Consider the following 16202-nt stretch of genomic DNA (forward strand, 5'->3'; position numbering starts at 1 on the left):
CTTTTGCAGAAGACCATTTGTGGGATGAGAGCTGTTCAAGTTTTTATCCCAAAGAGGGTCATCCCAGCCAAGTTGGCGTCCTAAGCAGAATTTTATTTTGACTAAATACAGTAAACCTCGGATATATCGGACTCGGATATATCGGAAATTCGCTCACAACGGACAGATAAAAAAGAACCGATTTTTCTGTAATGCATTTCCAAAAAAAATTCATTGCATATATCGGATTTTTTATAACGGATTTTGCCTATTTCGGACAAAATCTCCAGTCCCGTTCCAATGCATTTCCATTAAATTTCCCTCGCATATATCGGATGGCCGCATTGTGGCGCTCCGATTCGCCGAATCGTGACAGGCCGCTATACAACGTCATTTGCAGCGTTTGCAGCGTTGCCTGCACGTCCAGGTACATTGGAAACATAGTCAAGGAAGTGCCTTTTTATAACGGATAAAATCTGATTTACGCATATACCGGATATAAATCCGATATATGCGTAAAACGGACATTTTCCGGTATACGCATATAACGGATTTCGCTTATATTGGACAAAACCAGTGGGAACAATTGAATCCGATATATCCGAGGTTTACTGTACAAACACACGGGAAACAGAATATGTTCAAGAAATACTTTTTGTGCAAAATAACAAATTAACCGGATTGTGATTGAACATATGCTCTGGTCTGAACTGCAGCAGTTGTACCATTACACCATCCAGGACTGAATTCTGGGAAATCCTTGCCTGTATATGACCCGTGTGTGGGTCAGACTAAGTGGCAACGCGAGGGTCACTGATGGATTTGCTAATCAACAACCTCTATATTGGCTCCAGTATATGTAGGTCTGGGGTGGCGGGTGAGTGATAGCAAACAAGGTTGCAGTGTGTTTTTGTTCCACGGTCCAGTGGCGGGGTGAGCCCCTGCTCTAATCTGGGTTACGGGCTCTAATCAGCTTAGCCCACTGCTACCACTGCTGGGTGGGCACTTTCTGTAGCTCCAGTCTGGTTTGTTCTCTACTTCTCAAGACACCTTGCAGGGACGCTCGATTCACGGGAAGAGGAAGACATCTGGCTGAGAAATGGACTCCACTGACGTTGCACCTGCCGCCGACACGTACCCCAAGAAAATACTGGAGTACATGGAAGGCTTCCTCGTCTCCAAGGTAACACATTTCATGACTCGGAACAGTAGCAAAGAAGCCAGTCCTATAAAAAGTGGCTGAACTGAAACAAGATGTCCGACTATAAATTAGCAGGATTGACTGACAAGATCAGGGCCACCCCTGGCCAAATTGGGGCCCAAGTTTGATGACTCCGCCCCAACAAATTCTGGGCCCCAATAAAAAAAAAAATAAAATATATATATATATAAATATATATATATACACCGTATTCTCCGGACTATTAAGTTTTTTCAGGGGTTGGCTGCGACTTATACTACAAAGCTACTTATAAATGAAAAAACATTATGGACACTGGACACCTTTTCTGTTCATGTTTATATTTTGTGTAGCTGTATAACTATTGTGTTCGCATATCTTACACTTATTCAGCCTGTTCTCTATTATTTTATTGTTAGAACTTGCCTTCCAGGAGGAAATAATGTCTGTTTTGGTCAAGTAGTTTGTAAAATAAATTACTAGAAAAAATGCGACTTACACTCTGGAGCGACTTATAGTCCATATATGAATGAAAGCAATTTTCATACCATTTTACTTGAATCAGTATTTTTTGCCATTTTTTGGAGTGCTACTGATGCTTTGAATACTTTTTTTGTGCAAGATCAGATCACAGACCCACTGCCTTCAAAAGCAGCAGCTGTACCATTACATTATCAAATACTCACTAGGGAGTGCTGTCACGTGACATCATAGCACTCTTTTTATTGACTCTCCCACTTTGCACAAAATAGGACCTCACAGTGACAATAAATATTGCTTTCCTTTGTTCCATACCATAATAGCAGACCAGTAGATTATAGTGTTTGTGGAACCTCCAGTCAGAAAAGAAGTCATTCTTAACCTCTGAACCAGACGCTGTTCACGGCCTGCGAGCTTGGCGTGTTTGATGTGTTGTTGGCTGCAGCACGCCCTCTGTCTGCGGAGGAGATCAGCCAGGCGGTCGGTGCCAGTCTGGACGGCACAGAGAGACTACTAGCGGCCTGCAGTGGCCTTCAGCTGCTGGAGACGCACCAGGATAATGGACAAGGTGAGCGGACTGGCAACATTAAAAGGGAAATCACACTGACACAGTGGTTTTATTTCATTTGAACATGCATCAGAATACAATTGAATGCATCCCATAATCAGTTCACAGTTCCACATGTCCAAAAGGAGTAGGAAGAAGCAAAGCTTATTAAATCCTACCCCTCCATCTGGTAATTTTACAATCAGTAACTGTTACATTTGTTCACTTCCTGCTTTCCATAATACAGTTTTTTTTTTTTTTTTTTAATAATGTACCGAAGTACGAGGTGATATACCATCCAATGACATAATGGGTACCATAGTAAGTGTCAATATAGTGATATATATAGCACATCATGACTGGTTCAAGACTCTTCATCCTTGTATTTAGCAAACATCAACTGCTTGAATTGTTTCTTGAATTGGCTCATCGTTGTGCATTGTTTGATTTCCTTACTCAATCCATTCCATAGTTTGATTCCACATACTGAAATGCAATGGCTTTTTAACGTAGTCCTAGAATATAAGTGTTTCAAATGTAGTTCCTATTGGATGACATTTTTAGGTAATTGGTTATTTTTTCACTTTATGCATTATTTTAGCTGTTTGAAGATGAACTATATCAGGAAGTTTAAGTATTTGTGATTTTAGAAATAAGGAGTTAGTATGTTCTCTGTAGGTGGCATTATGAATTATCCTTACTGACCTTTTTTGCAGTACATTTAGCGAGTGAAGATTGCTTTTATAGTTATTACCCCATATTTGCACACAATAAGTAAGATATGGTAGAACCAGAAAACAATAAAGAGTGTGGAGTGATTTCTGATTGAGAACAATTTTTTTTTTGCTTTGTAAAGTAAGTTTAAACAAGACCATGACCGTTATTGACGCAATGTCGCCAGTGAAAACAGAGCCTTGAAATCGAAACTGTGCATGATTTTATGCAATTTATAAAAGATATAGTTAGCTATAAATCTAATGACTTTCAAATATTGTATTAAGTAATAAAAATGTAAAGCTGAAGACACGGTCAGTCCTTCCACCTCTTCCCTATCTTCCACATTGTCCTGAAAGGTCAAACTCTGTTCCGACACCTCCAGGATCTCCTTCACAGTCACCTCCACCTCCTCTATCTCTGTCAGTGTCTTACAGTAACACAGAGCAGGCCAGCCTCTATCTGACCCGCTCCGGTTCCGCAACCCTCTACCATTCCATCCAGTACAGCTCCAGAACCATCTACCTCTGCTGGCACTACCTGACTGACGCTGTCAGGTAAGCCAGCATACAGAATGCTTTTGCATATTTCAAAAATGAAATGATGTGTTTTTGGTGTCGCAGGGACGGAACAAACCAATATGAAAAAGCCTTTGGCGTCACCTCTAAAGACTTGTTTCAGGCTCTCTACAGGTAACAATCTTTGGTTTACATGCACACGCAATATTATATTCCCTTATCATTTAAGTAGGATTTAAAAATAGATTTTATTGAGAGGGACTGCATTGTATTTATTTATTCATTTAATGTATTTGGTGGGCAGCACGGTGGTCGAGTGGTTAGCACGCAGACCTCACAGCGAGGAGACCAGGGTTCAATACCACCCTCGGCTTGCATGTTTTACCCGTGTTTTACCCGGTTTCCTCCCACATTCCAAAAACATGCTAGGTTAATTGGCGACTCCAAATTGTTCATAGGTATGAATGTGAGTGTGAATGGTTGTTTGTCTATATGTGCCCTGTGATTGGCTGGCCACCAGTCCAGGGTGTACCCCGCCTCTCGCCCGAAGACAGCTGGGATAGGCTCCAGCACCCCCGTGACCCTCGTGAGGAAAAAGCGGTAGAAAATGAATGAATGAATGAATGTATTTGGTGGGCGGCATGGCGGTCAAGTGGTTAGCACGCAGACCTCACAGCGAGGTTCAATTCCACCCTCGGCCATCTCTGTGTGGAGTTTGCATGTTCTCCCCGTGCATGCGTGGGTTTTCTCCGGGTACTCCGGTTTCCTCCCACATTCCAAAAACATGCTAGGTTAATTGGCGACTCCAAATTGTCCATAGGTATGAATGTGAGTGTGAATGGTTGTTTGTCTATATGTGCCCTTTGATTGGCTGGTGACCAGTCCAGGGTGTACCCCGCCTCTCGCCCAAAGACAGCTGGGATAGGCGACCCTCGTGAGGAAAAAGCGGTAGAAAATGAATGAATGAATGATTGAATGAATGTATTTGGTTTTATTGAGAGGGACTATATACAGTCAATGTAAACAGTGAACAGGTGCACTTGTATGCTGCTCCATAGTCTTATTCATTAATTGCATTCTTGTTATATGAGTGTCATTTCCTAACGTCACCAGACTGAGCATCTAACTACCTCACAGAAATGGTGCTATAAAAAGAATATTTGCTAGATTATTCCAAATATGATACGTGCGTTAACAATGGCATCCATCCTTGAAAAGATGCATTTGTCATTCAGCACTAATTGATAGAAAAGTAAATATCAACACCTGCTCACCAGGCTGAAATGCAGAGCCGTAGTTGTTTGTCCCTGCTGATTTCCCCCGAGAATGCGGAGGGGAAATTAGCAGTGGAAACAACCACGGAAGTCATTGAGAGCTTTCTCGGAGCAGCGGCAGAATGACTCATAGCTTGGCTGCATGATTCCCACTCTTGTTTACTCCGTGCCAATTAACCAGCCGCATAATGCACCTGAATAATTTACAGCCAAGTCTGGAATATGGCTCAAATTCTAACACTCTAAAAAGACAAAGCTAGAGAGAGAGTGTGTGTGCAGATTTAGAGCTGCTTGGGAGCTCGTACGGGATTGCGTAATGAGAAAATTAAAGCCGAATAAACGCCTTGCTGTTATATTCATCACTGAACCATTTTTGCCTAAAGTGACTGACGTGTTTTCTAAACCGGTCAGATGGGTTTGGAATTAATGTCATTTCAAGGGCAAATTACTGGATCCTCTACATCTGGGTGTGATGTGTTATACAAATACATTAGAATATACTGTATGCATGTACAGCAGGGGTCTCAAACTCAATTTACTTGGGGGCCACTGGAGCTAGGGTCTGGGTGAGACTGGGCTGCATCAGGTTTTCCCAAAAAAACGCATTTATTAAAAACAGAAAAATGAATAAACTTTGCGTTGGTTTTGATTTTCTACAATAAAAGCTCTGATAAAACATTCCACTGTTCTCAAATATCTTAATTTTTATTTTTCTGCACAAAATAAGATGAAAAATAAATAAACAAATCAAGAATAAAGAAAATCAATAAATCAGTAATAAATAAATATAATAATAATAATAAAATGGCAAATAATAAAAACTTAAGAAACCACATATAGTTGGTGAGTAGACAAATTATTTTTTTCAGATTAAAATTAACAAAGCATTATTAGAGCCCTGTAGACATGACAAAACACGACTATAGTCACATTTATACTCTTTTTATTTACAACATATTGCGCAACTGCAGGGTCTTGAGACACATGCTAACTCGCAAACTAGCGACCTAAACGGTAGCCTTCAAGTTATTTCCTTTAAACTTAAATCGCCAAAAACTTACCAATTCCACACAGATAGGGAGGATAACTATTAACAGTTATTTAACCTTTAACATGAACATTAATCAAACGTAATAATTTTTTCTGGGTACATGATACCATACAGCATCCATATCAAACTTGCGCGGGCCGCACTAACATTAAACTTTCATATCAAGGCGGGGGCCTCAAACTAGTGTCCTGCGGGCCACATTTGGCCCGCGGGCCGCATGTTTGAGACCCCTGATGTACAGTATATGCAAGGGCTGGGAATATTCTCATTCATCCTGGCCATTGAATAAAAAAAAAACAACCAAATAAAGAAAAAACAACATCACGGGGATCAGGACCTCTGTAGTCTCGATCAATACTGGGCTGATTGCAAATCTAGAGCGAGACTAGGTAGGACAGCACTAGTCTAGGATTGGGGAGCTGACCTATCTAGTGGTTGAGGTGTAGGAAAAAACTGTGAATTGTGCAATGTGATGTGCTCCAGTGTACATTAAACCTTAGCATGATCATATCTAGTCATGACTAGATGGGACCGCTATAGTACGCAACTGACCTGATCGCTACTCGAGGGCTAGAGCTAGGTAGAACAACGCTAGACTAGACTAGATAGGACAGCTTGTGAATCTTTTAATGGTTGGTGCAATTGCAGTAATTTTCAAAGCATGTGGCCTTCACATGACACCTCCTTTGCTCTGGCTTTAGCAGAATGTTGCTAATCAAATGATGCTAACGCATGTGTCCGCGTGTGCACAGCAGTGCAGATGGCACCGACCTGTGGCGATGTTGGTATGGTGATATTCCAGTCTGTCTCCGTCGTTTTCCAAAAGCGAGGATGGCATATGTTGTCATTGGGCAGGACATCGTGGTAAAATGTTGCCAAATGAAAGCCGACAGCCGCCTGTTTGGCCCCCACAGTCCTTTCATCCGAGGTACTGTGAGCGAAAAAGCCACAATATTAAAACAGTGAGTCACTTTCAAAGTTCTTGCGGAGGTCAGTGTGTCATCCGAAGTTTGCTCATTTGCTACTCTCTAGTCTGGACACATCGGAAGTAGCTCTGATTTGTGTGTTTGTGTGCCCACCCCCCCGCACCCCCGGCAGGGTAAAGTGCTGGGTGATGAGGTGGAGATTTTTCAGAACAGCAGCAGTCACCACAGGCTCTTCTGTCTCTCCCAAACACACCCGATGTGTTGCCATGGGGGTTCTGATTTTTGGAAGCAGAGAAACCACGCATGTGTCTTTATTGTGGAGCAAGTAGACCCCTTTGGCGACAGCATTAGTAATGGGTAGTCTGCGAACGATCAGGCTTTTTGAAGTGAACGACGGGAGCCGGCTCTGGGTTAGTTTTGTTGTATGTGTTCATACTGAGAGGGGTGACAAACACACAGCAAAATATTTTGTTGTGTCATGTTTTGTTGATGGGCGGCACGGCGGTCTAGTGGTTAGCGCGCAGACCTCACAGCTAGGAGACCAGGGTTCAATTCCACCCTCGGCCATCTCTGTGTGGAGAGATTCCAAAAACATTCCAAAAACATGCTAGGTTAATTGGCGACTCCAAATTGTCCATAGGTATGAATGTGAATGTGAATGGTTGTTTGTCTATATGTGGCCTATGATTGGCTGGCCACCAGTCCAGGGTGTACCCCGCCCCTCGCCCGAAGACAGCTGGGATAGGCTCCATCACCCCCGCGACCCTCGTGATGATAAGCGGGAGAAAATTAATGAATATTCCATGTTGACCCTATACATTTTCAAAGGAAAACCTGCTGCAGGCTCCAATGCAATGGACAGCCTCACATGCCCAGACACTCAACACAGTTTGAATCAGGTGATAAGCATGTGAAGGACTTGTTGTGGAGGCCTCTTGCCTCAGGCAGATAATGATAGTGAGCCAGTGTGACATATCCATCCATCCATTTTCTATACCACTTATCCTCACTAGGATCGCAGGTATGCTTGAACCTATCCCAGCTGTCTTTGGGCGAGAGGCAGGGTACACCCTGGACTGGTCGCCAGCCAATCACAGGGCACATTTAGACAAGCAACCATTCACACTCACATTCATACCTATGGACAATTTGGAGTCGCCAATTAACCTAGCATGTTTTTGGAATGTGGCTGCACGGCGGGCGAGTGGTTAAGGCGCAGACCTCCCAGCTAGGATTGGGTTCAATCCCACCCTCGGCCATCTCTGTGTGGAGTTTGCATGTTCTCCCCAACCATTCAGGAAACGGGAGTACCCGGAGAAAACCAACACATGTCTTCCCATCTCCTGACTGTGACCATCACTAGTCATCGCACAAATAGCATTTATTAGCTCAATGGCTGCCTTGAATAACATTGTGTGTGTGTGTGTGTGTGTGTGTGTGTGTGTGTGCTTAGGTCGGATGAGGAGATGGTGAAATTCATGCAGCTCATGAACTCCATCTGGAACGTTTGCGGCCGAGATGTGATCACAGCCTTTGATCTTTCACCTTTTAAGGTCATCTGTGACCTTGGGGGTAAGTGTGTGTATGTGTGTGTATGTGTAAGTGTGTGTGTGTGCTTTGCTTGTCACCATAAAGTAATTTTCTCCGAGGTTGTCGGTTCACAGTGATTAACATTTTAAATTGTTAGTGTCACGTGTTAACCGAGAGACAGCTGGCTGTGGCGTGCATGCATATTTATGCCGTATAGCGTGTGTGCGTGTGCACAACACACCTTGGCCTTTCCTCTAGCCGCAGGCTCTGTTAGTTAATGATTTTTTTTTTATTATTAAATCGGCTGATTGTCCCCACATGAGTCAAAAGTCGCCACACCTGGAGTCTCTCTTGTCCCTCCCGCCACGCATCACAAAGACTCCAATTAGTAACACTGATGGGCTTTATGACTGATTGGTAATTAGTATTTTAGTAAATATCAACTGGCTAATTACGCCGATATCATTACGAAAACATCACCATCGTCCATGCTCGATATACGCCCGTAAAATGTCATTGACACGCGGCTCCTTTCTCCCTCCAAACTCTCATTACTTATGAAATACATTTCAAATATAAAGCTTATCGCCACTAATGAATGCTATATAACGATATACCATCGTATATTTATGTGTTCACCTCACTGCAAGTTTTTGATTGATTGTCGGATTGATTGTCGAAGCTTGTGCTACTGTAGCCAAGGTGCGTTCAAGTGCCCGCGAACAAAGTGCAAAATCTCAATCTGTGAAGCATAAAAACATTACCATGAAAAGATGGCGGGCCTTTTTAACAGTGTTGCATGTATGCTGTACGTTTTTACCAGTATTAGCACATATTTATGATTTATTCTCGACTTATGCTGACAAATAAAAACATGGCAGCTAAAATCTATGTGGGCTGTGAATGCTAAATTAGAGCATTATTAGAGCCCTGTAGACATTCATTCATTCATTCATTTTCTACCGCTTTTTCCTCACGAGGGTCGCGGGGGGTGCTGGAGCCTATCCCAGCTGTCTTCGGGCGAGAGGCGGGGTACACCCTGGACTGGTCGCCAGCCAATCACAGCCCTGTAGACATGACAAAACATTACTATAGTCACATTTATACTTTTTTTATTTACAACATATTGTGCAACTGCAGGGTCTTGAGACACATGCTAACTCGCAAACTAGAGAGCTAGCGACCTAAACGGTAGCCTTCACGTTATTTCCTTTAAACTTAAATAGCCAAAAACTTACCACTTCCACACGGATAGGGAGGATAACTATTAACAGTTATTTAACCTTTAACATGAACATTAATCAAACGTAATAATTTTTTCTGGGTACATGATACCATACAGCATCCATATCAAACTTGCGCGGGCCGCACTAACATTAAACTTTCATATCAAGGTGTCTAGTGTCCTGCGGGCCACATTTGGCCCGCGGGCCGCGTGTTTGAGACCCCTGCTTTAAACGGTTAAGTAAGTTAGGCTTGTGAACTTGTGTAGAATTGGATGCACTTCTGCGTGGTATTTGGTACCTTTTACATCTACATTATCTACATTTTCCCATTATAACAACATTTTTTGCCACTTTGCAACGAATGTTGTTTATTTTGGCTGTGGATCACACCCAGAAATGTATATTCTGTTACCCTTTAGGACATTATTGATCTTGATTGACATCTAAATTACTATTAGTGTAGAAGTAACCCTCTGTCAATCAAAAACTTATCGTCATCATTGTAGAGGCAGATCCTAATTTGGTATTTGGTAATTTAAATAAATTTGGTAATGTAAATAAACTGTCATGCAGAAACCTCAATACAGATATTTGTATGTGATACCTCAGTCAGCCACATTGGGGCGCTGTGAAGCCACTAAAAACGGGGCCACACACCGAGGACGTCCTTCCTCTTGCACCCAGTCTTTTCCTTAGTGACTTTCTCACCGGGCCTTGCTTTGTGGGTTCATATTTATGCACAAGAGTGCTCGTCAGCCAAAATAAGACAGCAGGAGTGTGAAGGGCGCACGTCCGAGTGCACCTGCTGCTAAGCTCCTCTGGCTGTCCGACATCTTGCCAAGCAACAGATTGCAATGTTGAGTCTCAATCAAATTCTACATCATGTAGGTAATGAAGGTTCCTTGCACGCTTTATTGTTTTATTGCATTCTTGTTGACTTCATTAATGATGGCGTTCGTCGCCTCTGTAGAAATTTCTACAGCACCCCAAGTGTTTTATTTTGGAAGTTAACCAATGAAATAGGTGTATTGGAGCCCATTTGGAAGCACACTCACATTAAAACAAATGCTTAAAGGTCACGATTTAACAAGAGTCACTGCCCGTATGTATTGTGAAGCCGCATGGAAATGCAGCGGAAGGCGTTTTATAGGGAGAATTACGGCTTTAAAGTTGCACAAAAAAGCCTGGATTTCGAACCGATGTCATGTGTGGCGTCACCGAAAATGTCAGCATATTGCATGAGACCTCAGCGTACCTCATAAGAGCTCAGTTCAGCGAGCATCGAAAGAGTCACTGAGCTGCATGTTGGTGTGCTTTTTTTTTTTTGGTGGGGGGGGGGGGGATTTTGGCTGAAAAGACAAACAAGTAAAAGGGTGTGATGAGAAGAACAATATACTGCAATTTAAGGTATATAAAGCTGTTAGTTTTTTTGTTTTTGTTGACACTGGTTGACATCTCGGCGGCACGGCGGTCTAGGTGGTTAGCGCGCAGACCTCACAGCAAAGAAACCAGGGTTCAATTCCACCCTCGGCCATCTCTGTGTGGACTTTGCATGTTCTCCCCGTGCATGCGTGGGTTTTCTCCGGGTACTCCGGTTTCCTCCCACATTCCAAAAACATGCTAGGTTAATTAGCGACTCCAAATTGTCCATAGGTATGAATGTGAGTGTGAATGGTTGTTTGTCTATATGTGCCCTGTGATTGGCTGGCGACCAGTCCTGGGTGTACCCCGCCTCTCGCCCAAAGACAGCTGGGATAGGCTCCAGCACCCACTGCGACCCTTGTGAGGATAAGTGGTAGAAAATGAATGAATGCATGTTTAAAAAAAATACAATTTGTGGGGCAAATGTTGCACTAGTTTTATTGTTTTTCCATTTCATAATGAATAGAGAATAACTAATTGTTACACTTGTTTGACAGTTACTCTTAAAATGAAAAAAAAATCAGGCTTCACTACACATCTTGAAATAAGGCATGGAGCTCTGCCAACTGTAAGTCAACTTCAGAACTAAGTTTTTTTTTTTTAAACTGCTCACTAAATTTTGAGCATGTTTTAGTATGATTTGGGTTTTCTGTGTAATTTTTCTGCAACTTTGGTCATGTTTTTTGCCAGACTTTTGTCCTGTTTTCTGTGAAAATTTTCATCAAAATGTTGTCACGGTCAAAAATCTTGAATTGGTTTAAATCCAATAGTTTTCCCTGTACTTTATTCTACTGCAAAATCAAAGTTGCTGGCTCGCTGTCATGATTTTTGGTGAAAATGTTTTGGCCCGGCTACCAGTCCAGGGTGTACACCGCATATTGTCCAAAGTCAGTAGTGATAGGCTCTAGTATACCCCCGGAGAACCTAGTGAGCATAAGTGGTATAGACGATGGATGGATGGATGGATGGATGGATGGATGGATTCACATTTTTTGGAATTGCCTGTTTTTTTTTAGTAGTAGTCCTTTATTCTTGTCACTTTTACAGGACTACAAGCGAAATTGTGCAATCATCTGTCCATATATATACATATACATATACTATGCAGTGAGACAAGGGGTGACAGGACGGGATGATTGGGCGATGGGGGGGGGCAACACTAGGAGAGGGGAGGGGAAAAAACAACAACTCCAAACTAGACTCTTAAATGAAGGAGTACAGTGTGGGACTGTTAAAAAAAAAAACAAAAAAAACCCCTCGGCATACAAGTAAAAGACATTGTTCACACACATAGACACAAGACAGTGTATTTCTGTTCTCATATTGATAACTGTGCACCACAGTTCCTGTTACTTGTGAAAATGCTACTTTTTTTCATTGAAGAAGAAAACCAAAAACAACATTTTCACCGATCATAATGTCTCAAGTCTGTCAGGTTGCTTACATGAATATATTTTTCCCATTGAAAACAAATACAATGTGCAGCAACGGTCACAAAGCCGCCATGAAAGGAGGTCATTAACAGACTGACTCATCCAGGTCAGTTTGGGACTCGTGTTTTGTGATGTTGTGTTGGGCTTGGCTTTACTCCCCTGTGTTGCTCTTTGATTTGCATCCTCCTCTGACCCTTGTTTGATGTGAAAGCTAAAATGTGTGCGCGTGTGTGTGTGGAATGAGTGGGTATAAAATGGACACACAAGACAGGATGTTTTTGTGCCACACAATGTCAGAGAGACCAGAACACATACACAGTTGTAGTTTTGTCTAAATGAGATCTTTTGATCCTGTTTTCCACCTCACTGCTTTTGGGTCTCTCCATCCAATTTGTACATTTTTTTTCTCTCCCTCTGCTTCTGATTGAGGTTCATTTAAAACGCATGAACATGGATAACAACGCTGACAAGCACCACTTTCTTTCCCTACATGCATGAGTGTGTGGTTTAGCTTCTGGAGGCTCACACACTAACAATATCACAATACAGTGATTGTGTGATACCAGTATTTCTCAAGGTCGTTCAATTTGATGGATGTTCAAGGCAGAAGCGGTATATTTATGGACATATTATGGCCGAATATGGTGTTCGTTATAGACAAACTGTGGTTAGCATAGAGGTTCAGTAAGATTACATCCCACGGGTTCAAATCAGGGAGGCCATTCAACCCAATCACAACCCTCAAGGTCACAATGCCAACGTGGGCATTGAAGTCTCCCAGTAGAACTGCTCAGGTGGCTCTTCAGAACCCCCTATGATAAATCCCAGAGGCTCACCAGCCGCATCTCCCCTCTCCAGAGCAGAGCAAGATCTAGAGCTCGGGTCTGGATGAGAGTGGGCCGCATCAGGTTTTCCAAAAAAAAAAAAAAAAACGCATTTATTAAAAACAAAGACATTTTTAAAATTCGCTTTGGTTCCAATTTTCTACAAGAAAAGCTCAGATAAAACATTCCACTGTTCTCAAATATGTTACTTTTTATTTTTCTACACAAAATAAGATGAAAAATAAATAAACAAATCAAGAATAAAGAAAATCAATCAATCAGTAATAAATAAATAAATATAATAATAATAAAACAGCAAATAATAAAAACTTAAGAAACCATATATAGTTGGTGGGTAGACAAATTATTTTTTTCAGATTAAAATGAACAAAGCATTATTAGAGCCCTGTAGACATGACAAAACACGACTATAGTCACATTTATACTCTTTTTATTTACAACATATTGCGCAACTGCAGGGTCTTGAGACACATGCTAACTCGCAAAGTAGAGAGCTAGCGACCTAAACGGTAGCCTTCAAGTTATTTCCTTTAAACTTAAATAGCCAAAAACGTACCACTTCCACACGGATAGGGAGGATAACTATTAACAGTTATTTAACCTTTAACATGAACATTAATCAAACGTAATAATTTTTTTCTGGGTACATGATACCATACAGCATCCATATCAAACTAACATTAAACTTTCATATCAAGGCGGGGGCCACAAACTAGTGTCCTGCGGGCCACATTTGGCCCGCGGGCCGCGTGTTTGAGACCCCTGCTCTACAGTGTACGAGAATTGAGACAAAATTTTGGGGAAAATTTTTTGTTGGAAAAACCGAAAAGTGTAGCATTCCAAAATGTTTGACTGTATAATATAATTATTGATATTACTATATTTCACAACAGGATTCATACATTCTTGCATGCATAGAATTGAAACGTATTTTCTGCTACTCACAATACCAAAGAAATCCAGACCCTTTTTGAAAAATCATCCAATCAAGTCCTTGCTCAGACATTGTACATGTAAGAAGGTTTATTCTCAATGTAAATAAATCTGTCATGGCTATTCTGTTAGCATGGCTTATTAGCGGCCTCTAAAAGATTCCTACTGGAGCAATTTGTGTATGAAGCATCTGTCTCTCTGTCACTCCAAATTCAGTTCACTTCAGTCTGCTTTATTGGCATGAATGTTAGATGAACCGCAACACACAGCTGAATACAAATCATGCAATAATAAATAATAATGGCGACATACCTGCGAGCATCTGTTCCACTCCGATAACTTATTTTTTTTTACATTTGTGAGTGATTTCCCGACCATTTTAATGATGCTTGTGTGTATTCATGGTGCAGTGACTCAAAGTAATTCAGTATGTTGCCCGTGTCTCTCCCGAGGCTGCAGCGGGGCATTAGCCAAGCAGTGCACGTCGGCATACCCAGAGTGCACGGTGAAGATCTTTGACCTCCCCAAGGTGGTGCAGACGTCCAGGGAACACTTTGTCAAAGAGGCTGACCACAGGATAAGCTTCATTGAAGGTAACTCCATTACTTCTAACACATCAGTGAATGCACTCAAGCACAGATTCTTTGGTTTAACATTTGAGCTCTCATCAATTCTTACATCAAATCCTTACATCAATGCTTAGTGTGCATGTCTATTTAGGCGACTTCTTCAATGACCCCCTACGTGAGGCGGACCTCTACATCCTGGCTAGGATCCTCCATGACTGGACAGATGAGCGTTGTGTAGAACTGCTCAGTAGAGTCCACAAAGCATGCAAACCAGGTCGGTAAATCTGATGTTTTTTAATCCTGGGAATTTGTTTAGAGATGCTGATCCCGATATTGTCCAGAAGTATTTTTTTTATTATCACTCAGCTGATATTATCGGACATCTCTCCATCCTTGTGTGGCACCCCCCCCACCCCAACCATCAGTGATTTACTTGCATTTTCAAAAACATGGCCCCAATTTACATGCTTAGCAAATTAAAAATAGATACAAAAAAATCTGAAATATGTAAATAATTCAATATATACACAGTTACTCTCTCTATATAAACTACATTGACAGTCTGCAATAACTATTCAAAAAGTAACTAACTATAAAATATCCACTGTAACTACAAAAGCTATATGAAATACCTAGCATATGCAAAACTATGTACAAAGCAGACCCTATTGGTATCATAATTTGTATTGATATCAATTAGTTATTATTAATTAATAAGTAACTCCGGTTTCCTCCCACATTCCAAAAACATGCTAGGTTAATTGGCAACTCCAAATTGTCCATAGGTATGAATGTGAGTGTGAATGGTTGTTTGTCTATATGTGCCCTGTGATTGGCTGGCCACCAGTCCAGGGTGTACTCTCGCCCAAAGACAGCTGGGATAGGCTCCAGCACCCCCCGCGACCCTCCGGAGGAAAAGCTGTAGAAAATGAATTCATTAATGATAATTAATAAGTATTAATTAATAGAATTGTATTTAAGGTGAATTTTACAAATGAATGCAGATAGACCAAAAACTGTACACAGGGATTTGCACACAAACAAAACCTTCTTCGGGTTCCCACAGGAGGTGCTGTTTTGCTGGTGGAGGCGTTGCTGTACGAGGACGGCGCCGGCCCGCTAACAGCGCAGCTCTACTCCCTGAACATGCTGGTACAAACAGAGGGCCGGGAGCGAACCGGGACTCAGTACAGTGCCCTGCTGACCGCCGCCGGCTTCACCAACATCCAATACCGACTCACAGGCAAAATCTATGATGCAGTTCTGGGTCTTAAAGAGGCATGAACTTGAGGAGGAATTAAAATGTGGGGTTCACCAGGACTGAAGTTTCACGTAATCAGTGAAATCAACACAATTTCGAATTCATATATGATTACTATAAAATGAAAAGCAACAAATTAATTCATCCAGAATTATATTTTTATGATGTACCCGTGTATAAATAATCACTTTTAATAGCACATTTGTGGTCCTTGTAGCTTGTAGTGGGAGTTTTCAGCAAGATTATTAAAAATGCACTCTTAATACATGGGTCTACAGTTAATTTTTAAAAAACAAAAATATATTTTATTTTCA

The 16202-nt window shown here is 41.6% G+C and overlaps 1 protein-coding gene across 1 annotated transcript in view; it reads left to right on the plus strand.

Moving 5' to 3' along the window:
- Positions 1-422: 422 nt before the first annotated feature.
- Positions 423-16202, plus strand: part of asmt (acetylserotonin O-methyltransferase) — a 21925-nt gene continuing 6145 nt past the window's right edge. Inside the window, exons 1-8 of the mRNA XM_058082602.1 lie at positions 423-1162; positions 2033-2207; positions 3328-3457; positions 3524-3592; positions 8123-8241; positions 14511-14651; positions 14779-14901; positions 15694-16202. The exon at positions 15694-16202 is cut by the window's right edge and continues 6145 nt beyond it. Of these exons, the coding sequence (XP_057938585.1) occupies positions 1079-1162; positions 2033-2207; positions 3328-3457; positions 3524-3592; positions 8123-8241; positions 14511-14651; positions 14779-14901; positions 15694-15911 (1059 nt within the window). The 5' untranslated portion in view covers positions 423-1078 and the 3' untranslated portion in view covers positions 15912-16202. The remainder of the gene's footprint in view (positions 1163-2032; positions 2208-3327; positions 3458-3523; positions 3593-8122; positions 8242-14510; positions 14652-14778; positions 14902-15693) is intronic.

This window comes from Doryrhamphus excisus, chromosome 9 (assembly GCF_030265055.1).
Source record: "Doryrhamphus excisus isolate RoL2022-K1 chromosome 9, RoL_Dexc_1.0, whole genome shotgun sequence".
Lineage (NCBI taxonomy): Eukaryota > Metazoa > Chordata > Actinopteri > Syngnathiformes > Syngnathidae > Doryrhamphus > Doryrhamphus excisus.